This window comes from Patagioenas fasciata, chromosome 14 (assembly GCF_037038585.1).
Source record: "Patagioenas fasciata isolate bPatFas1 chromosome 14, bPatFas1.hap1, whole genome shotgun sequence".
NCBI classification, from domain to species: Eukaryota; Metazoa; Chordata; class Aves; order Columbiformes; family Columbidae; genus Patagioenas; species Patagioenas fasciata.
In genome coordinates this window covers 1,503,471-1,529,258 of record NC_092533.1, presented here as the reverse complement: position 1 = coordinate 1,529,258, position 25,788 = coordinate 1,503,471, and the positions used below count along the sequence as shown (strand labels likewise).

Here is a 25,788-nt window from a genome sequence, read left to right as displayed (position 1 = left end):
TGATGGGGTTCGGTCCACGCAAGGCCATGAGCGTCGCGGTGCGGGTCCTGCTGGCCCTGCTGGCGCTGGCAGGGTGCGGGGGCCACGGGGCGGCCGTGCCGCAGACGTCCACGCTGCTGAAGGAGAGCATCACGCTGCTGGGCGAGCTCCTGGACGCACAGGTAGGGCTGGTGGCCGTGTCCCCATGGGAGGGATGGGTTGATCCGCTGGGGTCAGCACTGAGTCAAAGGAAGGTGCTGAGCGTGCGGCACCGGGGCAGAGCGCTCCTGGGGAGCGAGAGCGGGCGGACAGACGGATGGGTGTGTGTCTGTGCGCACACATGTCAGGATGGACTCGTGTTGGTGGTTTCTCGAGCCTGATCGCTCCTCTCCCTTGTGTCTTGATAAAGGTTTCCTGTGACAAGATGAACGCGACAAATATTTTTATAGGTAATAAGGTAAGAGAGAAAAAAACCTAACTCGTCCGTGTTTGAAAACAATCACGGGGCCATGGGTGGGCATGGGGCAGGATGCGAGGGGCCAGAGGGGAGCAGGGGCAGCCAGGAGGGAGGGACGAAGCCCAGGGCAGCACCGCATGGGAGCACGGAGCCCATGGCGAGCCCTGGGCAGGGATGCTGGGATGCAGGGATGCTGGGATGCTGGGCTGGTCCCAGCTGGTCCCAGCTCCCTCACCTTCCCACACCCACCTGCAGCCCCAGCAGCATCGGCTGCTCCCAGTCACCCGGTAAGGGAGAGGCCAGAGGGACGGGCAGGAGCGGGCAGAGTGTTTGAGCAGCAAACAGGGTTTTTCAGGCTTTTCAGAAAGGAAAAGAGGAACTTCTTCCCTTGCCCCGGGGCCGTGTGTCACCGTCTCACAGACACCCACACACGCCTCTCACCAGCACCTCGAGCGCTGGTTAGATGCACTATCCATCTTCAGCCCCTTATCTAGGGAAGGCTCTTGAGTCAGCAGGAGATTTAATAGCAGATAATAAAGCCTATTTCTGCTCTGAAAATTGCTGCCTAAGCCAAGCTCCCCAGCGCGAGGGTTCCTGTTTGCACAGAAAGCCAGTGGCCTCACCTCGTGGGTGGCAGCCGAGGGGCGCAGCCGCCTCCCCCGGGGGGCTGAGCACCCTCTGGGGGTCCCGCACCTCCCCTGCCATGGGAAGCAAGAGGAGCTGCCCAGGATGTTGCACAACCCGACGCACACAGTCCAGGCTGTGCCCACGGGGATGCGCTGCTTACCTGATGGTGCCGTTGGGTGAAATCCAAGGAACCCTGAGCAGGGAGAGCTCTGGGGCTCCTGCAGCGAGGTGCCAACCGAACATCCCACAGGGAAGACAGCTGAATAGTTTTCTCATTACCACCAGCACTTCACTCATTAGCTCCTCATCTTCTACGTGTGTCTGCTGTGGGACTTTACTCAAAGCACCTGATGGAGAAAACCTTTTCTTGCGGGCTGCTGTTGTTCCCATGGAGCCTCTGCCCACCCGGACCAGCTTCGACCCCACAGGACCCCACAGGGAGCAGCTCCCCAAACACAGGGTCCCCCCCACACCTGCACCGGGAGCTCAATGCTCTGAGCACACAGTGCTCAGCGCTGCCCCAAACGCTGCCACAACCTCTGGCCAGCGGCTGGTGGCACCTTCCTCACCAGGGACAGGAACATAAGCATTTGGGAAGCTTTAACACCTCAAGCTGTATTTGCACTTACTCTTTAGAACAGAAATTTATTATTTGTGCTGGTTTAATCTGCTGCTAACAAAGCCGTGACTGTACTAAAGCGTCCCTAAAAAAGCCGTGTGTCCTTTTGCAGAGCGATGACATGGAGATCCTATGCAAAGCCTCTGCGGTTGCTTGGGAGGGTCGGAGCTGCCACAACCACCTCGAAGGAATTTACATGAACCTGCTCAGCCTGCTCCGAATAAAAAGCGCAGCCCTCAAGGTACAGCAAGGCCCCCCTGACCCCCTACATGGGCTGTACAGCCCTCAGCCTCCGAGCTGCTCCCTTGGTCGCTGTTTTGCTCTCACCCAACCCTCTCCCAACCAGCACCAGCAGCCAAGGCCACGCTGCAGAACCAGCTCCCCCAACACATCCTCATGGCCATTTATTTTCCTCCTATTATAGGCCCCGTGTGCCGTGGCCACAGGCAACACTATGTCACTGAACGACTTCCTACTGAACTTACGCAGAGTCCTCCAACGATTAGTAAAGGACTAGAGCTTCAAGGGAAAAAACACGGGGGTTTTGTTTGTTTTTAAACTATGACACTGTATTTTTTTTGAAATATTATTTATAATAATTCTCTAAATAAATGTATTTTTGGATTAAATATGTTGGCATTGCATTAGAAGTTGCTTGGCTAGAAACTGGAGAGCACAGGAGACGTGGGAGCTCCGGGGTGCTGGAGCATGGGGCTGCAGGACCAGCTGAGATGCCTGGGGGTGGGACAAGAACCCAGGGACACTGGAGGACAGGGAGGGAAGGAGTGGGGTCTGTGGTTCTGAGCTATTTCCTATCCACGTTCTCAGAAAGGGGCAAGTTCGTGACCGGGTTGGAAAGCAGGGCACAGAGAGGCAGCACTGACTCCAGAGAGCTGAGCAGCAACAGGTTCCTACGTGGAGCTGGGGGTTTAAAATCGTGACATTCAGAGTTACTCTTGCTATTTTGCCATATAAGCTCAAGAAAAACATGGAGCTACAGTGAGCAGAGCCCAAGGTCCACTGGCATAAGGGTGGTGTTGGCATGAGTTGCCAAAGTCAACTTGCCCTGCTATGGGGTTAAGGCTGGTACAATATGAGGAAAGCAGGTCCGAGCAGAGGAAATAGCCCAAGAGAAGCCAGAGTGGAGGAGCCAGACCACAAATGGGGCACTGCTGGAGGCTCTGAACTGCAGAGTGTGTGCTGGAGCTGAGAAGGGAGGTGCCAGGAGCACAGGTGCCCCCTCACTCTATAGTCTGGCATTGCCCTTTGTGGCCCAGGAGTAAAGAGGCTCCAGCAGCAAAAGAAACAGCAACAAGGGGCAAAACCACACAGCTGGAGGGATGACTCAAGCCTGCGGGAGACCTGGGTGGTGCTTGAAATCTTTCTCTAGCACAGGGGGCTGGAGCCTTGCAGGTATTTCGGTGTCTACCCTTTGACCATGTGCTTTGGCACAGCGTGGGAGAGCACTTGGGAAAGTCCCAGGACTGCGCAGGGTCTGGTTCGCGCATCAGCTGAGTCACAGCACTCAGGGGAGCTGCAAAGCTAACAGACAACAAAAAACCCCTGTTACCTGTGCGCAAGGACGCTGAAGTGTCTTCCAGAGGAAGAAATGCCCTGCAGACCAATGCGGTTTATGCAGCAAAGGAAACAGAGCTGAACATCTCCAGTTGCTGCAGGTGAATTCATCCCATCTGCGTGAACACGGGGTGTGACAGCACAAGGACCCCGAAGGGCAGAACAAGGTGAGAAGCAGAGCTCTCCCCAGCTGTAGCACCGGTGCAGCGCTCAGACGCAAGAAGAGGCAGAACGAGCAGCAGCGATCATTTTGGAGGATCAGAAGCTGCTGTGGCAGCGCCCTGGCTCAGCTGGGCTGCCCTGCTCCCCAAGGGCCCCTCAGGCCAAGCCCAGCAAGGCTGGGCCTGAACAGGGAGCTGCTCAGGGCTCAGCTCATCATCCGCATCCCACCCTCAGCCCAGCGACCCCCAGCATCCCCCTGCCCTTCTGATGTATCTTCTGACTCAGCCGAGTTACACACTATATATAAAGCTGAAAACCACACACGGAGGTGGAACTAGGAATCAAGAATTTTATTTCATGGTATGAACATGCTCCAGGGACACAATACTGATATACACAGCGTAATGAATAAAGTTTAATCGTGAAACAAAGATTAACCAGAAATAAACAGAGTTAAAAACCCAATAAATAGGAAGACCAACCACAGACAGACTAGCAGTTTTTCTTATATACAGGACCAGCTAAGCAGAACTGTGGGGAAAGGTGAAAGCTGGACACGTGCAGACAGCGTCGTCAGTGAAAGGCACTAAGGACCATTTCCCCTCCTCTTAAAGAAAGGATCAGGAACAAGATAAATAGAAAACAATTCATTTACACAACATTAAACAACATAAAGTGTCAAAAACCTCAATGTTAAGGTCCATGTTCTGGAATGAGGGGAATCTTCCGGTAGCAAGATGCACAGATGCACACACAAGATATATAGTACAGTAATATGATTGCTGATAAATACTTTAGAGCTCGTACTGACCTGGGATGGGAACGGCTGTATTAAGCTGTTAAAACACCCCACAAAACCAGCCCTCTTCCTCATTGAAACATGTTACGGGCCCATTCGACATATTGTCCAGGGCTACAGAGAGGGCCCATGTAGTAAAGGAACCTGCAAGGCAGACTCCCTGGCTGTAAAACAGAACTTGGACAAAGCACAGGAACATTAAATCATAAAGCATGTGCCTTCACAGCTCAGATTTCATTATTTTAAATGCGGTGCCATGGCTCACAGTGGGATCTTTGAGCCACTGATGTCTGCCAGGTAAAAGATTTCCCAGTGGTCTTTTTGACAACACAAACTCCCTTAAAACCAGATCATTCAACAAATCTCAGTACAACAGAGCACAAAAGGGAAACACAACAGTTATCCCTGGTCTGAGAACTAGGGCAGGCCTTGCTTGGACCAAGAACTGACAGCAGGCCTAAGATAAAACAGCATTTAAACCATTTCTGGTCTATCCTGTTTGAGAAATACAAACCACAAGATAATCTGAGTCTACCCAAGCACATTCCAAGTCAGGTCGGCTCTGCAAGAATAAAACCAACTACGCCCAACATACATTCTGAGTATTTACCCCTCGCCAGAGAAGTTTGTTCCCTAACACCTTGAACTGCTGGGCTGGAGTGTTTCTACCTGTGCCCTCTCTGGCCTCAGGTGACAAAGCCAGATCTCGTGTGGCCTCCCTGCCCACCCTAATAGAGGGCAGTATGTTCTTCTAGGTCAGGATCCTGAAAAACACATTTAAAAACACAGGGAAAAGCTTACAGCTCATTTCAAATAGCACAATATATCTCCAGAGCAAAATATGCCCTTACAAGACCAGTTTTAAGTGTTACGGATCCTGTTGGAGTCACAAGGTACGTCCAGTTCAGCATCACGACAGTAAGACAGGGATATCAACTACCCTAAGTGCTTCACAAGAACACTGTGGTAATCGCAAATGGGGCTACCAGTGAGAACTGAGGGCACCGAAGGGGCCGTCTGTCCTGTCAGGCTTACGGACTCGGTTTCTCCCATTAGTAACTGTAAACCTGTAGTTAATGTGAAGATGACACAAGTTACAGCCAACACCCTGGCACGGGAGCTGTTCAGGTTGCTGCAGCTGATGGGTTATAACACACACACAATCCAAAGGAGACATCTTCTGTGACACAAAAGCAATATATTAAAGTGATATGTGTCTATTAGCAGCATAAATATCAAAGCAAACAAGCAGCCACCACAAATAAATGGTTATTATGAGAGAGCAGGATTTTTTCCTCTCTGAGCATGAGCCAGAGACCCGAGATACAGAGTCTGCACAGCAACACCAACAGCACCAGCTCAACACCAACAGCACCCCCTGGGTCAGGGGATGTTGCTGTTCTGGGAAAACTGGGCGGTTCACACCTGTTTCAATACAGAGTGTCCAGTTCATTCTCAGTGTAGCGCACTGGTCCAGTACCCTGGCAGGCAGGGATGAGAAGACAGAGCCACGATGCTCACAGTGACACCAAGTCCTGGCATTACAGCATCGCCCTTAAATAATCGCTGCTGTCCAGATTACAAAACAACTCATACTTTTTAAAAAATTCCAGCTCAGAAGCACAAGAAGCAGCCAAAGCAACGCTGCAACACAGCCCTAAAGGAGGTTTTTAAAAAAAAAAAAGCTTTATTTTGCCTTTGCAAAGGCAAAGGTCTTTATTTTCCCTCTGCACAGTGCCAGCAGATCACACGCAACAAATAAAAGCACTACCTGGACACACTTGTTTTCTGTTGCACTTCAGCAGAGCACGGTCCCTCCCACATGTCCCAGGCTTTTGCAGTTCGTGTTTCCCCAAGCCAAATACTTCCCTGGTCCAGCCGGACAGCAAGAAAAGGGAAAAGGACTGTGGATCTGACACACAAACCCATCAGCTTCGCAGCCACAGGGGGGAATATTGAAATAAAAGGGTTGGATGCTCTTAATTCAAAGGTTTGCAGCGACCACATTCAAACACAGATCAGTGCAACAGAGGACAATGGTGAAAGCTGCCGGTTATGTGCAAAGCAGGGCACACATCTGATTCACCAGCCTGAAATTCTAGGGTTTCATCAACCGTTTTGAGCTAACATGCCTAGCGCTTAAACACATCTAGAACCCTTATTTTCTATACATTTCAACAAGGATTGCCAACAATAGCTTCCCTGCACAACACATTTAACACGTGGAATTTCACAACCATCATATATACCAGTTTAATATTATGTTAATATAACATACAATATACGGGCAACTAAGGAAAAATACTTTTTTTAAATGAAGATCCATCCCAGCAAGGCACGGATTTTATAGCCATTTTATGTGCCATCTCCCGAATCCCACATTCTGGCCAAATCTTACACACTCACTGATTTTTACGGCAATTCTGAACAGGTCACACCTACTGCAGCAGAGAGTCAATGACAGCTCCTGGCTTTGCCGAGCGTTTTCTGTTTGGAGAGCAGAAAGGAAAAGGGAAAATAACACCACACACATCATTACGCTGTCTAGAAAAGATGGGAACCAGCCACATTTCAAGTCAAAACTACACAACGATGCTCTCCAAAAGCAACCAAGCAAACCCCGCAGCAGCCTTCCCCAGCAGCACACACAGTATATGCGCTGTTAAACCAAACCACAGACACAGCAAAATAAAGCAAGAAGCTGCAAGGGGGGGAAAGCAGCAAAAGGGCAGCAGAAAAATCCCCAGACAAGCCTTTCTGGACAAGGTTTTACCATAGTAAAGAGATTTCACTTGGCACTAGTAAACTTTTTACCATGTAAAATTTTAGTGTTTTCTCATTAAGCAAGAGATTTAAAGTAAGTTTGCATGCACAAACTTAAAGCTTCCCCTGAATAAATCCCCGTTACATACAGATACTCCAAAGTTCTTCACCTTCTACCCGTCTTGGGCCTGGATCTTCCTTTCGAAGTCCTGGGCCTCTCCAGCTTCATCAGAGATTGCCTCAAGCTTTCCTCAGTGTAAGCCAAGTAAACATGGGAAAGGTCCACTTCAAAGGGCTAAAAAAACCAGGAGAAACCATCAAATATCAGAATCATTTTACACACTGATCAATGGTGCTTTTGTAACACTAGAGAGACTCGTCTATTCAAGAGAAAACTGAAATAGGACAATTTCCCTATAAATAAGCAGGGGTAGGAACATGCAGCACTCAGACCCGTGCAGTTCAATACACGTTTGCAAAGAGTCACTCACATCTTTTTCTTTCTTGTCCAGGACAGGCGTCTGTTTCCTCATATTGTTTCCTGTATAGGCAACGCATTTCTTAAAGAAAGAAAAGCATGTCAGTAAAATCTACTGTGCACAGTAAAACTGACCACAGCTTTATCACCTCACTTCTGGGCTCAATTAAGCTCCTCAGAAGTTGGTGCCAACCAAGTTAGTACATGAGCCAGTTGGCTCCACTTACCAGCTGCCATTCGCCAATGTCTTCGTTCCAGTGAACATAGTTTTCAATCATTTCCTAGAAAGAAATCAGAACAGTAATTGTTATAGACTTGTACAATCTACACTCCAGACGCAGTTTCCAGAACCTACATCCCTAAAGGCCTCGATGAGCTGCTTAAGAACATTTTTAACCATTCCAGGTTATTTGTGTCAGGACAGCTGTGCCAAGTCCACACACCCCACTTATGTTCTGAAGGCTACAGAACAGAAAAATACCACTCCCACATTGTATATATTAGAGTTCCACTCAAGCATGGGTTTCCCATCATGCCAATGCCATCAGGATACCAATAAACACACAGTAATAAGGAGAAAAAAAGAAAGATTAAGGGAAATAGCTTTTATGTTTGTTATTGAATAGTTTGGATCATATTTAAGCTCATAATGATTTTTCTGAACATTGGGAGTCGCAAAGAAAACAAGTGAAGAGTTTCAAGTTCAGTCTCACTACTTTGTATTAATATTGTATCAGACACTAGCAAGTACAACTACACAGTGGAGAAAAAGAGGTTTTGAACAGACCCAGAGCATGGGCACACAGTGAATATATCGATTAAATACATGGTGTACATGTTTTTTTTAAATCATTAGGAAAATATGCTGCAAGAGAACTGAGGTTAGTTTATCTGCTGCTTATAACCCCCAACACATGATAAACCGCTTCCCTAAACCAGATTCCATTACCATGGAATTGTAGTCAGGGTCATCAAAACACTGTAGAAACATAACCAAGCCGTCCTGCATTCGCTATTCACATCACTGTGCTGGTTCTGGAGCCACACGCACCCGCTAACCCTGAACTTCTTCCAACTGAACTCCAGCAGAAGTCGGTCAAGTTACAAGAATTCACCTCACAAAAGCACCTTTTCCTACTTTAGCATCACCTGGTTCTAACAATCCAGACAACAGCACAAACACATGAATGCAACCGAATTGCAGCTGCTCAGCTGAGCCACAGCAACACACGCCGACTCATCTGGGCTCCAGCTTGGCAGACAAGCGTCCGTCAGTTCAATGCCAACACCCCACAAGAAGCCAACTCATTCTGCTTGTTGGACAGAGTGCCAGCGGAGAGCTCGGCGTGCACAGCGCAGCCCTGAGCCGCAGGCATCGCGTTTGTGTCCGTACCTGGTAGTCCTGAGGAATGAAGTTGTCTATGATCAGCATCTGGAGGCGAAGTTCCCTGCTCAGCTGCCGAATATTCTCCAGTAGTCCCTCGATCTCCCTCTGATGCTCTTGTTGCAGATCTGCCATCTGGAGACAACGCAGGCATTTGAGAGGCAGAGCTTACAACATGGGAACAGCCTAAGAGTCTTCTGCCTATACAAAGTTTTTGGCAAACAAAACTAAACTCTGGTTATAAGTACTACGATATTTATCTCTGAAGTATAAACCCTTTGAAACGTTCCAACTCAGAGATGGCTGACAATAGCATTAAGTTCTCAGTTTCATAAAAATGAAACTGGCCCTCTGCCAGTCCAAGCTCTGCACCAGCTAAGGGCAGAGGAAGAGGTGCAGACAAATTACATCCCTGGCAGACTTCAAGGAAAATCTCTGATCTCAAAGACAAAAATGCAATTTTCGTGAAACAGGAACTCTAAATATCGTCCAAGAGATGCATTGATCCAGTGTGACTGAGGAAGAGACAACAAGAGCAAGAGGCAGGAAGGACAGCAAAGAGCAGAGGAGCGTTTGGGCTGTGGCACAGCAGCAGACTGGGCTGCCAGCAAGCAACTTTTATCCTGTTTCAGAAATCACCAGCGTTTTTTCTTGAAGTTCTGAACATCTCGGAGTCTCACACAGAGCCTCTCAGCCAGGCTTAAAGAAAGCTCTACAACACACCTCTGTGAAGCTCTGACACCAGACTTAATTAAATCTTTTTGAATAATGTGAGCTAAACAGCACAGAAAGACATTTCTGGCACTTCCCCCAGTGTTACAAAGCCAACAGCTTACCCTTCCCAGGTACAGCCAACATAGCACCATAAGCAGATGATTTCAGACACTAACCTCTGATTTTGCAGCCATAAGCATGGTCCAAACTTTCTTCAGCTTCTTGGTTTTCCCCTGTGCTTCTTCCTGGAGGCTGGTGTACTTCTCCTCAATGTCCAAGCGTTCTTGCTGTGTGCAGCATTCAGCACAAACATCCACACATTAATATAATATTAAAAAAATCTGAAACTACCTGGAGGAGAAACTACCTGGACAAAAAGCATTTGCCAAAGGCACAATGACCTGGCTTTGCCAGGTTGGCTCAGACCCACAGCGCCCACGGTGCCAACGCGTGGCTCCAAAGCCATGAGCCACCGCTGCACCCTCAGAGCAGAGCCACATCCCACCCGTGCGCAGTGCCAAGGCACACACAGGTGTCCTGCCATCGCTGCTTTCAGACAGCTACTGCACATAACCCCACCTCCTTCTCCTCGAGCTCCTTGCGAAGCTGTTCTGCTCTCTTCCTTCTTTCTTCCAGTTCCATATTTGATTCTTCAAGAAGCTTCTCTTGCTCCTCTGCTTTTGCCAGCAAGTCCACTCCTCCTACAATCACTTTCTTCTCCAGTGCGGACAGTTTCTCCAACAGGGACTGGTGTTCTTGTCTAGAGAGACAGGCAAGTGTAAACTTCCAGTCCTACAGTGCTCACAAGGCAGCAGGTCCAGCTTAGTTTTACAGCCCAGACAGCATTCACAGGGCTGGAAAAACTTGTCTTGCTGACACAGGTTTAAGAGGGGGTGAGGCGGTGCAAGTGTCTGCAGGGAGTTCCCCAAGCTCCAGCCCTCATCGCTTCCCCCACTGACCTGGTTTTGTTTGTGACAAGTGTCTCTGCTGCACGTCCCCTCTGCGAGGGGCTGCGGACACCAGCGCTGTCACGGCTGCCCAGGGCCTGGGTGCACAGCAACGCCCAGAGGCAGCCGCAGAAACGGGAGGGAAGCGAGCGAGCAGAAATCAAGGTGGCTGCGATGCAAAGCAGGGACGCTGGCTGCTGCTGGAGCCGTCTGACAGCAGGACTGTCCTGTCCGGAGCGGCCAGCACAACCTCAGCAGCTTCTGAGCTCCAGAGTGGAGAAGCCCTACACCCAAAGTGACACGCTGTGACAGCGGGCTGCGGGAATCCTGGCTTGCTGCACAGCTGCTGCCCACTGAGCAGGCAGTACTGCTGCTCTTCACGGGTCCCTGTAGTTTGTATAATTCCTTTATGTTTCTAGGCTATAGAAGAAACAAGTGGCAAAAGGATAAAGTTTGTCTTTTCCGTGTCCTCTAAACTCTGAAAGCAGAGTAAGCTCCTCTTTTGCTTTGATAATAGCAAGAGCTGATGTTCAGTTTATAGTCTGACACACACCTCACCATGCTTCTCCAGATATCAATATCCATACCTGAGTTATAAACTAAGGAAAAACCCACACAACCACACAAACTGCTCAGAGCGGGGCACTCACTGGGCTTTAAGCAAGTCTTTTTCTCTCTTCTCCAGTTCAGCTCTGGCTTTATTTCTTTCTTCTTCTTCCATATCAAGCTTCGTTTCAAGAGCTTTTCTCTCCTCTTCAATCTTTGCTTGCATCTCTACCATCTTGTCAGGGGAAACTTTCTTTTTGCCTTTTGAAGAGATAGCAAAAACAAATTAATTCACAGAACAACAAGACATCCTGTGTATCACAGCATTTTTTCCAATTTCAGGTTCAATACTTGCATTTAACAAAAATTACTGTAATTAGATGTCAGTTCCAAGCTAGGCACAACTCAAGTCTTTCCAATCCCATTTTAACAACTCCTACAGAGAAGGAACGCTCTACAACACCGCACCATAATGCACTTGGAGAAGGAGCACTGCCTAAAGAGAGGTCTGAGCTGTAAACTCAGATGTTCTAACTCAGTAGATCAGGCCAAATGAAGGAAACCAAAACTGCCTGGACCTATAGCTACAAGAGCTAAACTACCGAGAGTTATCCATCCAAATTTCAGATCGCCCTCCCCACCACACCCCTCATTCACTGCCCTCCTTATGGGCTTACCCATCACAAAGTCAGCACACAGGTATTGTAAGAATGCACTGCTATAAAAATACAGCGACTAGGGAAATTCAGAACAGCCCTATGACACAAACACAACAGCCAACCAAGGAAACTTTTTGATGGTATTCAACCTACGTAGCAGTGACTACCCACAGATGTGAAAGTACTGATGTTTGCTGTGACTTATCCATTGTGCCTTTGCAGTGTAACTACTACAGCAAAGCAGGTACTTTCATAGAGGGTTACAAAGGAAGTGGCCAGAGCAACTCGCTGAACCAATCGGTCTGAAGGGTTCGTCCCAAACGCCCATGATTTTGAAACAAAAAGTAAGGCTGCTGTTCTTAGAAGTCAGTCTGCAAGTCCTGAGTCAACTTTCGTTGTAATCCCAAGAGTGTCTGAGGCGGGTGAGCAGAGAAATCCCACAATCCTAATTCTCCCTTTAGTCACTACAAGTAAATCCTTCAGCTTCTTGTTTTGTCCTTCTTCAGACATTAAAAAAATAGAATCCAGACACCTAGAAGCTACCAGAAGCCATTGACTGTCAAGGGACTGTTTTCAGTGACACAGTACACATGTTCAGAACGTGCTCAAGAACTTGTTGCTCAATAAAAGGCTTCCCTCCAATCTTCATGGCATTCAGAGATAAATATATATATATATGACCTCTAGCAGACAAAGTGCAGTGTAACTGTAAGCATGCACACACACGTCCATATCTGTATGCATGTTCACAAACACAAGAGAATATAATTAGTTTTGTGCAAGGTAAGGACTTCAGCACTTCAGCAAACAATGTCTTAGTTTCCATTTGCTAAACTTTGGCATCAGATAATAAGCATTTATTTCTGGATCTGCGGTAAAAAAAAAAAAAAATCTCTTTAGTCTTTGAGTAAGCAGCTTTCTGAAAGTGCTATACAGAGATCACCATAGAAAAAGAGATAAGCCAGATAAAGGCTTCCTACTCTTAGTATACAGCCCTATATATACTCAGTTTAGAGGAAAAGGTGAACTAAACCAAGCTGTAAGACCCTTTCACAAGCTCTGCAACTGTATTACAAGGAGGTAGAAATCAATCACCAACCTGCTTGATCTTGCATTAAGAGGAAGTAGAAAGTAAATCGTGGAGAGGCAGCATATGCATAAAAAGAGGAGGAGAGAAAATATATTATTGCTTTGATCATTTTGGGCGAAGATCATCAGCATCAGAACAAGCATTAATTTTATGCATGTTGCTAGAGTGGAAAGCACAGGATAATCATCACTAAAACCCACTCCATTGGAGCAAAGATCAATGCATCACGACTGTACGCCAAAGCAGATCAAGTTTCTGTATTTCAGTGCTTCGCACACCCAGGATAATCTTCAGCTCACTCTTACTTTCTCCTGCCCACTCAACACAATGTAGAATCTAAATGTGATATTATGAGCCTGCCGCAAAGATCATGCCCTAAGAAACAGTTAAAGACAGTAGATTTCTTCTTGAATAAGAGACTTAATGCTTTTCCCAACCCCAAGGTAGCCAATTCTGTTACGTTACCTGTAAAGCGTTGGCATACAGAAGGCTTGTTCTAAATTTTAACCAGTTTTCCAAGCCAACTCTTTGCAAGATACCTGACAGTTGCACAAAGGGAGTCTCAGCAAAAGATTCCTCCATTTGTTATAATTACACAAGGTATTAGTAAGTTACTTTGCAGTAACTGATGCTTCCATAGAGGTATATCGCCAGTTTTGGTTATTCAAGCAAGTGCAGCAAAAAAGGCAGGACAGGAAAGGGACAATGAGACACCACATGCAAAAGGGCCACAGTCGAGGACAGTTAATAGCCCAGGCCACCCAGCCACGCTCCTCCTCAGCACCAAGAGCCCAGGGCAGCTTCCACAGCAGAGCTGTCTCCAAACCGCGGGACAGGCCGATCCAGCCGCTGCCACACCAGCGGTTTGCTATTAACTGTCCTCATCCACATCAAAAGTTCAGGTTTCAAGCAAGCTTTGAAAGAGCAAGTTTGAAGCAAGCAGATTCCAAGCCTACCCTTGCATGACCCAAAGGTCTCCCTTAGGTTGTCACCCTTCTTAACCTGCCTCCACACATTCTCTGAGCTGATGCTTTCCGCTAACGTAACTAGCAGAAACGTGATTCAAGTTTAACTACGTAGCAATACTTTCCAGCCTCCCTCCACACGGGAAGAAGCGGGCTGTATCCATACAGGATAACCAAACAGTGGGTGAAGTCCCTACAAGCAACATCCTGAGATGCAATTTGTTTCTTCAGTCATCACTAACTGACTGGAGGGTTTTTAAAGGCTCAGAGCCCTCTCTCTGACCCAGAGCGGACCAGGCTGCCCGCACTGCTAGAGCCGAATCTACATCCCCTGTTCCTCTGAACGAGTCCCACACTGACCGAGAACTCCGTGTCGTGGGGCAGTTAAACCCCAACCAACACCAAGGGTTTTTCTTTTAAGTATCTGACAAAACAAAGCAAATCAACCAGCTGGGTTTTCTGCAGGTATACACCTTGTGCTGCTTGATCATTGAACGCTCCATTCATTCTCTCCAAAGCTACTTTTGAGAGGGTAGAGTCCAGTACACCATAGCACAACCCATTTCACCTGCCTAGCTGTCCCTGTTACAAACTCATACTGTAGCAACTCCCAGTGAAAAGTTAGCTCGGACTTTTCCCTGATATTTTAGAGGGAGAGTTTAACAGAGAAGTTGCAAACTTTTTTTTAACCTATTATTTCTCAATTGTCTTTCAATCTCGTTCAAGCAGCGCAATGAATTGCTTCTTACTCTCACGTATCTGGCTAACAATGTGCACACTGAACAACTGTTTCAAGCATGGAAGCAGCAAAGGAAAGGCATGCTGTAGCAGAGTTCAAAGTTGAGGTTTATTTTTCCAACAGACACAGCAGGGAAGAGTGCAGCATTGCAAAATGGAGTGTGCAATTATGGAAAGGCCAAAGCTTAAAGGACTTAAGAGCTCCCACTCACTAGTGAAGGACTTATCCAGAGGTTTCTCTATGACAGAGCATGTGGAGTCTGAACTACTGCTGCTGCTACTGCCTGGAAAACAGAAATGCGTCCCACAGAAAGACCCAGAGACGGAGAAACATGCAGATGGGAAGTTAGTTCTAAAGGAAAGAAACCCAAAAGACTCAGCAACCTAGTTGAAAAAGGCCCAGGTTCCCATCAAGAAGCATTTGCCAGGATCCCTCCCAGACTCAGCTTGCAAAGCCACCGTTTCCCAGCACAAAATAGCATGCTCAGAAAGACACTTCAGTTAAAACCCATCTTAACCAGCCTACAGCTTAAAACAACATGCCAAGGCAGCTTCTGTTTCAAGCGACAACAGCACAGAGAACCAGATCGTAGTGGAGAAGGCTGTGGATATCTGCAGTAGCAGAGGATTCAGTGACCAGGAGTCCTTTCCAGTCTTATGTACACAGCAATGTGCACTTTTCCCTCTAGAAGGCGGAATCAGCTTACGCAGGGACAGTTGCTGTGTGTTCTCCTGCTGAGCCGCACCCTTACTTTGGAAAGTTTGAACTAGAGCAGCTTGTTTGGAAACTAAGTAAGTCAGTTATTCACCCTCTGCTCCTTTCAAGCAGCATTTTGAAGGTGGTCTCCCCTTGGGAGGAGATGTGGGTAGGACTCAGTTCTTAATGGAGACAGTGGTCAACCTTTTTGCTTCTAGGAATTACCAAAGGGTGAGAAATTAAGTAAAAGTTGTTAAAACTATCAAAGGCACAATAAAAGGTCACTTATGACTCTACTTGGACAGATAAAGAATGCATCTAAAGCAAGAATGCTTTAACAGGAATTTTTAGACAGATGGGGATGCTTCAGGACAGGAAGGCAGTTTGAATGTCACAGTTAGTTTACTAGAGAAGCTGGAAGTTGAAGTGTAGCACTGGGCTTGGCTTCTCTGCTGCCCATGAAGAAATCTCAGAGGCTCCAGGGGCATAGCAAGCTCCCTGGAAGCCACAGCATCCCATGGTCCACAGTTACCTGCAGTTCAGCAACATCCCTTGGGGCTTAGAGGTTACACGGTAGCTTAACACTGGTGTAGGACAAAGCAAACTTCACCATGGGATTTCCAGGGTGCTCCCAAACAAGGGATGTGCAGCTCCCATTCAGCTTTTCAGCTAGCACAAACACACCCAAAGGTCAAGTTTTTCCTTTATCAGCATAAAATAGGACACCAGAAGACTCAGTTACTGAGCATCCATAAGACAGATGAATCCTTTGCCTAGACCACAACCGAAATTCCCCTCCAACCATTCCCATGGTTATAAAAACCACATCTGCCTACCACTGATCTTTGGTGCCTTCTTCCTCCCACCTCTGCGAGCAGGGGAAGTTCCACACCACCCGTCACAAGCCACACACAGCCACCCTGCGGCACCCGGGGAGCCACCACAAAAGAGGATGTCACCACAAGCACAGCTACCCGAGTGGAAGCAGATACTACACGGGTTCAGAGCCGTCCATCTACAGAGACGGCACCAAGTAGCTTCGTTTCTAGGAGAGGCATGATAATTGCAGCGGCAGTAGGGCAGCTCTACACCTCCACTGTTCCACACCCAGCTCTGTCTACAGTTTCTGACACCAGCTGCTGGATAAGAGGAGATTGGTGGCGCTGACAGGGATCACCACTGCCTTACCCCGCCGTTTCTTCCGCTTCTCTCCATCCTCTCCAATCTCCCCATCGTCATCTTCATCCTCCTCTTCAGAATCGCTGGTCTCAGAACCAGATATCTCTTCCCCTAGGAAGAGAAGAGTGTGCTTTTTGATGCACTTTCCTTCACCTCATATCAGATTTAACTGTGAGAGCAGCATTTGTCCAAACTCAGAGTCCAAGGCCAGCTTAACAGCACCTGCAGAAGTCATTAACGGCTGGGCAGACACACAGCTTGCCATGGCTCAGGAAACTTCAGGAAAATCAAGATAAGCAATTTAATGCTGTGAAGCGAGTGTGTGCATACATTAAAGCTCAAGTGGGTGCTTTTCACTGGAAATAAAGCACCCCTGCACTGCTGAAGCATTAAGCTACACATTTTTCCTAACACGATCTCCCCATACCTTGAAAATGGTCAGACGAACAGAGTTCAGGCAGACTGGCTACTTAATCAGACCCCTGAATACATGAAGCTAGATGGCTGCTAGCTGAGAAACATGCCCAGTTTCACAAATGTTTATCGCTGCTGTCATTGCAGACACAATGCTCAGAAGTTTCAGGCTGAGTTTGGAAACCAAACCAAATAGAATCCAACATTTAACATCCAGCCCTTCCAGTGATGTTAGCAAACATAAGGCTGTTCTGTTCTGTAGCTTAGAGTCTTAAAATTTAAGAAGCCGCTCTCAGCCCAGCAGGGGTGAAACAGCTACACCAGCTCCTAACCCTTGAAGAAAGGGTTACTCATCATTTCTGTTTTCTCCTGAACAGGACAGACTTCAACCAGCAAACCATGACGGAGTTACTACTACAGCTGTTCTGTGCCAAGGTCGCTCTTCAGCGAGTGTTCCTCGGGTCCCAGGGACCTTCCACGTTGATGGACTAATAGCATCACAAGGCCCTGAAATTACACAGCTTAAAGAAGTTTCTTGTTTTCCTACACATAGTTTAGAATCAGCCCCAGTTCTAGCTCCCAAATTTGGTTCATTTTTCTCCCCCCCAAAAAAAAGCATGCCTCCTCTTTCAACAGTTAAAACATTTGATCTTTCATCACTATGCATTTTAATTCCCACTCTCCTCAGCCCTGCCCAGAGCCTTCCTGCTCTCCAGCCTGGCCCAGGCAAACCCAGCTCAGCCCAGAGCCCAGCACTCCCCCTGGTGCCAAGTGTCACCTTGCAGGCAAAGCCACGTCCCTGCCCTGGGGACACCTCCTGGAACACAGCAGGGCAAACCAAACATCTTCAAACAGAAGCAGCATTGGCATAGAGAGAAACACTGAGGAAGGGGAATCTCACCTTCTTCCAGTTTTTTCTTAAGCTCTTCAATCTCTTTTTGAAACTGGCGGAGCAGAGCATCCTTGGGATCTTCATTAATCCTGGCCTTGTTCTTTATGTTCTTGGCTCGGTTCGCATACCTGAGGGTGCTGATAGTCTCATCGTAGTTGTAGTCTGCTGGTCCAATGTTTGCACACTGCGACACACGGAAGACAGAGTTAGTGGAGGACAGTGTCAGCAGTTTCAGGGACCCATCCCTGCTCTGCCACCCTCACACTGCTCCTCTTTCCCAAGCTTTCTTGCTGTTTCTACAGCAAAGCTGCTTTTGGCTAACCAAGCACAGCTTCTATTTGATCTTGTGCACATCTGCAGCGTTTTGAACCTCACAAAGAGGAAATATAGGAAAAAACCCACACCTAAAAAGTTCTCTAAGTTGTGAACAGCTCTGAAATAAAGAGGTAAATGCCAGGGTGTTCTCCTGGCAAAGTCACTATGGTACCCCTGCAAAAACGCAGCTTGAGCATCTCTCAGCTTACCATCATGGTTTTGGAATTGCCCCCCAGAGAATCCTGCAGGAGCCGTGTCAGTTTGGAGTTACGGTAGGGCACATGGGTGCTCTTGCCATCCACCAGTGCAGAGATAACGTTCCCCAGCGTGGAAAGAGAGAGGTTGATCTTGGTGGCCTCCTTTAGTCGCTGCCCCGTGGCTCCAGTTTTCGCTTGTCTTTCGGAACCCTGGGACGGGAGCAGGAAGCAGAAGCAGGAGTTACAACAGATCCTCTAATACATCTCCTTCCTCCAAATAGGATCAACTACACCCAAAGTCTTGCTAGCAACCACATCACTAACCTCCTCAGCCATTATTAGAGAACCTGGTCAAGTACCTCATTGTGAGAAACAAGTCAAACAAGCCTTAACTGAAGCTTTCAACTCTAGAGTGCTCAAAGTAATGCAGATGGGAAAATGGAGCTTTTGTCCCCATGAACAAAAATCTCACGAGAAGCCAGTCAGCAGGTACGAAGCACCTCAGCAAGAGCTGCTGAGCAGCATCTCCAGCCTCTCCTATCATCAGGTGAAAGGAAAAAAGCAACACTGCAACTAGAGTTTCATAGAGCAAACTGAACATACATCATGTAAAAAAAGTTTACATACAGACATTGAATGCCTTCTGTCTTCCTTTTCCTGCATCTTCTTCAGGGAAAGATACTTCAGTGTAAAGTTTGGGCTAAAGACATGTTTTAGCAGCACAATTTTTTCAGTTCAAAGTGAATGACAGAGGGAGGGAACCTGCAAGTCATGAACCACCTGGTCACAACCATCTAAAAAAAACCAAAAACCACAAACCTCTTGCAAAGACCCAGATCTGCTGTCCAGAAGGCTCTTTACAATGCACTTTATGCATTTAATGATTAATTTGTAGAAGCACGAGAGCCCTTTTACTGGGACAGGCTCTAGTGACACTAAAGGTTCTTCCTGGTAAATCTCTGATTTAAAGCCCCAAGGTAATACTTCACAGAAATCAAATGTCTAACAGAAGCCTGGGCTCTAGCTGTGAATCAGGGGATATTCCTTCACTGCACCTTCAACCGGGCACACATGAGCAGCAACACCCACCACATGCTACAGCAGACCCGCCTGGTCCTACTTACAGCAAGATCCACAAGGTGCAGCTTGCCCATGCGCACGTGCATGTTGCCATCCACCCCCTTCTCGCTGCACTCAATGGTGATAGTGAAGATGGCGTGCGAACGAGAGCTGTGCTCATTCATGTTTGTGGCACCAACAGAACCTTTTAGTAGAGAGAAAAAGCAATGTTGTCTTCAGAAGGAATTGCATGCTCCTGTAACACCCTTCCTGCTCCCAAAGGAGACTTATTCCCACCTCTTTACCCAACCCTGTTCTTCAGAAGATGGAAGGAGGATGCTCAGACTCAGCAGCAAGCTGTATTCTTGGACACTGAGACTGCAGCACAACCCCAATCCAGACTAGACAGGTTACAACCTGTTGTAGCTCTAAGCCAACCACAGACTCCCATCCCACGAGCAGCAGTTCTCACCTGTTTCTTTACAGCTACAAAGATCAGCAGCCTCATTCACAGCTGACCCTTGAAAACAGCTGCATTTTGAGAAATAAGAACACAGCAATCCATGCCAAGACCAACCATAGTCTGAACTTTAGGTCATAAAAGGACCTGATCTTAACTAAGAAGTCTTCCAGAAAACGCTCACCACCTCTCACCCACAGCACAAGGCTAATTGCTGTGATTGGAACTGAAGAGGGAAGAGGGCCAAGACACACATTAGTAGTTCTGACAATGCTGGCTGCCTTCTTCGCATCTTCCTCTTCGCCGTTTCCCCTCCTGGCACTGGCCAATGTGGGAGACAGGGCCTCCTCTACCTGCCCCAGCAAACGGGCTTTGGGAGGAGTTATGCTTTTTGTCCTGCTCAGCTGAACAATCTTCCCAGCAGCAGGACTAGGGTCTCTTACTGTGGTCTCACAACCAGACCTTTGTTCCGTCTCAGCTATAAACCTGCCCACAGCAAGGCTACGTACGGTTCTTGTGGCCCAGAGTCATGATTCTGTCCATATCGTCTGCATTGTTCACAACATAAGCTGAAAGGTCTTTGATATAAACTCCCACGTCAGGTCTCTCTTTAACCTAAGAGAGAAACAGTTCAGACCAAGCATCCTTAGGAGACCCCAATAGCAAATTTCAGCGGTACTCTAGTAGTACAGTGATTTACTCCTCCAAGGTTTTGGGTTGCATGTAAAACACTCCAATACTCAGAATCAGAACAGCTAAGGAATAAATACTCATGTAGGGCAATATTCCACTGTTTTCCCTGGTGGCAAACAGTGACCACAAAGCTCAGTCTACAGTTCCTAGGAAGGCTGCTGAGGGCCTTCAGGGTAGAACTGCATACAATATTGCTCACCAATTCCAAGCAAACATCCCATTCAGAACAGCAGGCTCACCTCTAATCGCTGTGTCTGGTCTTTTCCTAGCAGGTCCCGTACTTCTTCATTGTAAATTTCCAGGTAAGACACACGAACTAAAAACCTGAAGACAAAGAGTTGAGCAGCTTTCTTAGCAAGATGTTTGTTTAAGTCCAACAAACACAATCACAGAGTGCAAAGAAAACACAGTGATAGACCAACACGATCCTGTTACTCCATCAAGAACTGCCTGAGCAGGAGCCTTTGAGCTGGGGCCAGAGGTCCTACTTCAGTTGCCATGGTTAAGGTCAGGCTCTCACTACAGACAGACACACAAAGGACAGAAGCAGTGAAGAGAAGCTGTTTACCTTGTATCCCCCTCTGCTTTGGCAATGTGACCAAATATATGGGCAAAGGAATTGGGAATGATGCCTCTAAGCTCAGGAACTGCTCGGACCCCTTCCATAGTGAACGTTTTGCCTGTTCCAGTCTGCCCATATGCAAAAATAGTACCTAAAGGATAAGAAGATATATGAGCCAGCTCTCAGAAGTTGCTAACTGCAGTTTTACTTCATCCCTCATTAGCCTGATAGCAATGAACACCTCTATTTGTCATGGGGTTTAATTTTTCCACCCACTCCAGGCTGGCTGGACAACCACAGTGAACAGGGCTGAGCCGCTGGACAACCACAGTGAACAGGGCTGAGCCGCTGTTCCACCAAGCCTGCATGATATCCAAGAAAAAGCTTGTTTATACTGTGCAGAGTGATTAAAGTATAGAATGCTAGTATAATGAGGTCTCACACGCAAATAATTAAGGCAAGCCCAATTAATAACACAGTCAATTAGAGGACCAACTGCAAAACCAACTATTGCCACAGCAGAAACAGTGTGAGGCTCTTACAACCCAGGCCACAGCACAAGTCCAGTTCTGAATCTGCAGAGGCAGCTACCATTTAGACTAGAAAATCAGTCTGCACAGGAAGAGATCCAGAAACTTCACTGAGATCCCAGACTCTGTTACTCCAGCAGTTTATCAGTTCCGAAGTTTAGCCTAGCACTGCTGAAAACCCAAGATTTGGTTGTCAAGCCACTGACATTACAGTTTAGAAAAGCTGAATTATAATCAGCTGAAACCTGGGTGTGTTAGCACAAGAGCTTAATGAGGCATTTTACAAACCTTTAAAAACTTTCTAATCTGTTGTTTACAGCATACTGTTATGGAAAGCAGTAATTTGTTCCCTTACTAGCATATGCTTGCCTTTACATAATACATTTACATGCATAACAGACACACACACAGATCACAGTAACATTCTTCCCAGCTGTAGGAAGCAGCAGATTATCTGTGGGGTAGGGCAGATGTGTTTAACTAGTCATCTTAGTTTAAAACAGCAAAGTTTAGAGGAGAAAATGCAGCAGTTATATGCACAAGTCTGGTATGCGTACCTAGTTACTGCAGGACCGGGACAGCTGCCTGGTTACTGCAATTGTATAGCGAAGAGACGCTGAGAATTCTGATAATGAGATAAAGTGTGTGTCTTTTGCAAACAGAATAAAACCATACAACCAACTGACCTTGGATGGGTCAACACCAATCCCCCACTGTTAATGATTGTGGTAGGTACAACCACCCAGTAGCCAGAACAGCAAGTTCCTTCAGGCTACTTTAAGCTAGAGGTCACAACAGGAACAATACAGGGCTACAGCCCCCCAGAAGATGAAACTCCCTTAAATAAGATCAGCAGGAATTCTAACAAAGCAAAGAATAGGAGAGGTGATCCTTGAATTAAAATAACAAGGGACTTACCATTGTATCCTTCCAGGACAGAATCAATAATAGGTCTTGCAGTTAAATTATAGACATCCAGCTGTTTACTCTCTGGTCCAAACACTGTGTCAAACGTAAATGTCTTGGGGGGCTCATTGGACGAGTCTGTTTTATGAACAGTTATAGTTCCTCTCATTTCATCTACGTTGACTGCCATTTTGTAGCCCGTAGCTTTCTCTCGTTCATTAAGAGGCCGGCATCGAACAACAACCTTGACATTGTCACAGCTCTCTGGCTTGTCTGGCTTCTCAGCCTTGTTGATCTATAATTATTCAAAAAGCAAAAAAATACACAGGTTGTAAGACTGTTGTTAACATTCCCAAGTGTTTATGCACAAATGCTGTTGAATGAATTAAAGCAGATGCATACATCTCCACAGGATCACGAACTTGTGGACTTTAAGCCAGAACTGGTTTATAATAAAAAGCTGAGAAAACAACATACGCTCCTTCAGTCAATGCGATCTTCTGTTTGCTAACATGTAAACTGAGTAAAACTTGAGAAATTCACATTCAATATCATCTATTAATGTCCTCAAGAAACAGTTTCTTGCAGTTTGCTGGAGGAAGGTGCATTTGTGCTGTTCCTTTCCATTGACACTGACCGCACTTTCCCACTGGTGCACACAAGTCTCAGACCTTACAGATGACGTGAGCAGACACGAATTCATTTAAGTTACTATACTGACTCAGTTTTAAATTTAATAATTTAGAGAATGCCATATCATAAAACCTCCCAAACATTTATTCCACAAAGTAGTTAAATATAAATTTGGAAGCACCACTGATTGATGTCGCATGCTTCTCCTGACTAAATAAATCTAAACCGTGCTTATCTAGTGAAGTTTAAGGCACCACCCTTGGTGAGAGGGGCTGTGGCCGAGCATCGGCCTGCTCCTAAAGCAGCTCTCTAGGATGACAGCAAGAACCAAACCCAGGTTCCAAGAGCCTCTCCCACCCACTGCCCTCTGCCCAGATTCCCATCAGGCCTTGGCACATGCTCTGGAGAAAGTACAGAGCTCACGAGCCTCATCTTGGTGGAGGACGGATCCTACAGCCCAGTTCTACCACCGCAGGTACGGGAGAGTTCCCGAGATCAGCTACAGAGCCAGTGAGTCACCAGGAGCCACACGCCGGTGTCACCCGCGGCCTCCCAGGGAACACAGCGGCCGAACCGCTGCCCGGGCAGGACCGCGGCCCTGAGCCCCCAGCCGTCAGCTCCCCAGTCAGGGCCATGTGCCGGCGGACCAGCCGAGGAGGCCCGTGAGCAGCGGGGAACCCCCCGTGAGCAGCGCGGACCCCCCCGGGAGGCCGGGCCAACCGCCGCCCTGCCCCACCCGCAGCTCCGCTCAGCCTGACAGGACGGCACACGCCACCCGTCAATCCCCATCCCCCAGCGTAGGCGGCTCCCACGCCGAGACAAGAACGAGAACAGAGGCCGCGGGGCCTCCGAGCTGGCGAAGCCCCCCACGGCGGGCGCCGCGGCTCCTGTCAGTGACAGGCCAAAGAACGCAGGAACCGGGCGACACCAGGGCAGGGCCGCCGCCCCCTTGGCCGCTCACACCGCGCTTCCCGAGCCCGGCAGCAGCCGCCACCCCCGCAGCGGACGCGGACCCGGCGCGGCGGAGCTCACCGGCATGGCGGCGGCGCGGGCGACAGCGACACCGGGCGCAAGGCACCCGCCGGGCGGCACAACGGAACAATAACAGCACCGCGCCTGCGCCCGCCCCGAGCCGCCGCGGCCCGTAGCCAATCGCTGCGCTCTGCGGAGGCTGAAGACCCAATGGTTGACGGGGAAGGGAGGAGCACGGTCTGCCCCTCGCAGCCATAGGTGCCAGGCCCCAGCCAATGACAGGGGCCGACGGCGGCGATGGGCGGGGAGTTGCCATGGGAACGGCGGGCGGCGCGGCGGCCCCCGTCCGGTGTCACTGCGGCTCGATGGCGCCGCCCGGGGGTTCCGGGGCTCCGCGAATGCGCTCCGGAGTGGGTTGACGGAGCTCCGGGGGGACTCCGGTTCTAGCCCGGACGAGGCTCCGGGGCTGACAGACCTCCGTGGGACTGACAGGGAGCTCTGGGGGTTCTGACAGGGCTCAGTGGGTCTGACAGGGCTGCAGCCCCAGCCCGTTCTCCACACAGGCAGGAAATCCATTTCCTCCTTTTCTCGTCCCTGCTCTGTCTTCCGCTCCCTTCCCAGGTATTTCTGCGCTGTCCTTCAGCGACAGGTCACGGGGCGTTGTTCCAGTTCTGCTCCTCCCCACGCTGCCTTTGCCTGGACAGTGAGGCCTGGGATGCCAGAGCAAGGTCGGGAATAACCAGCAGGGAGCATCAAGCACAGGAACAAGCAGAGGGCTGCAGCAGACAATCACTCTGTTTCTGCTAGAAGGCTGTAAGCTGGAGCAGGAATGTGGACAGGATTGACCTGGGGTTTCCAGAAGCGTTTCTGATCTCGCCCACCAGTGTATCGCAGGGCTGGGAACACACCAGTGACGACAGGACAGGGCTGTTCCCTCAGCCCCAGCTGAGTGTCACCAGGTGGGTCAGGAAGCTCGAGTTCAAGGTGTTCAGCAGACACAGTCACTTTGCATCAGATGCCTCGATCTTCTCAGGAGGGGAAATCATGAGCGCCCTCAGCACCTCGTTTGTAACAGCTGGGTTCCGTGGTTCATACACACTGCAGATGGATGCTACCCCAGTCAAAGCTCCAGTAAATTCCAGTACCAGGCCCTTGTAAGCACAGCTAGAGCCTGACAGGGTGGGCAACACAGATGAGCACTTGAAACTGCTCCACAATTTGCCCTTGCCCTCCTCTGTAGACACAGCCAACAACATTCTTCATTTAAAGCCTCCAGACATCTGAAATGCTAATTAGAGCACTTACAATGATCTGCGCCTTCCTTTGGAGATATGTTAACAAAATAATCAAAGCACTAACTGGATTTTCCTTCTAACTTTTTCTTCCCCTCAGGGCACAGACATCTCTCTGTCGTGTTACAAGAAAACTGTTCTCTGGATTGCAGAAATAAGCTCGCAGTTCCAGTTTTACCCTGAAACATTTGTCTTGGCTGCCAGCATCGCAAACCACTTATTGGCATCAGTAACGGTACCAAATCTCCGCCAGCTTTTTCCCAGCTAGGTTACTGATTGGGGACGTAAGGAGCATGTAATCAGTTTATACACAAAGCAGGTACTATGTTTGGCAGCAGATTTACAGAGCAGTCAGGCTCTTTGCTGGGGAAGGCTTTTGAGCATATATATATATATCTCCATATATATATATATATATATATAAACTCGAGTGTTTGATGAGGTTCCACTGATTTGCAGTCTTCAGTAGAAGTATTTGTGTGAAT

At 48.2% G+C, this 25,788-nt stretch overlaps 2 protein-coding genes across 3 annotated transcripts; one reads left to right on the top strand and one right to left on the bottom strand.

The window, feature by feature from the left end:
* The first annotated feature begins 26 nt into the window (after positions 1–26).
* On the top strand, positions 27–2,199 carry LOC139829126 (interleukin-4-like). The gene is made up of 4 exons (XM_071814897.1): positions 27–161; positions 389–436; positions 1,795–1,923; positions 2,107–2,199. The coding sequence occupies exons 1-4, from the start codon at positions 27–29 to the stop codon at positions 2,197–2,199; spliced, it is 405 nt and encodes a 134-aa protein (XP_071670998.1).
* Positions 2,200–3,748: 1,549 nt separating this feature from the next.
* On the bottom strand, positions 3,749–24,204 carry KIF3A (kinesin family member 3A). Of its 2 annotated transcripts, XM_065848848.1 has the most exons (19): positions 24,072–24,204; positions 22,419–22,701; positions 20,977–21,121; positions 20,648–20,732; positions 20,225–20,330; positions 19,321–19,460; positions 18,209–18,406; positions 17,694–17,868; positions 16,388–16,489; positions 14,715–14,786; positions 12,809–12,817; positions 11,155–11,311; positions 10,137–10,317; positions 9,734–9,844; positions 8,853–8,978; positions 7,687–7,740; positions 7,473–7,541; positions 7,152–7,276; positions 3,749–6,705 (listed from the first exon to the last, which is right to left on the bottom strand). In XM_065848848.1, the coding sequence occupies exons 1-19, from the start codon at positions 24,075–24,077 to the stop codon at positions 6,657–6,659; spliced, it is 2,193 nt and encodes a 730-aa protein (XP_065704920.1). In that variant the 5' UTR covers positions 24,078–24,204; the 3' UTR covers positions 3,749–6,656. The 2 variants fall into 2 exon arrangements, with proteins under 2 accessions (XP_065704920.1, XP_065704919.1); XM_065848847.1 differs by lacking the exons at positions 12,809–12,817; positions 14,715–14,786.
* Positions 24,205–25,788: the final 1,584 nt, after the last annotated feature.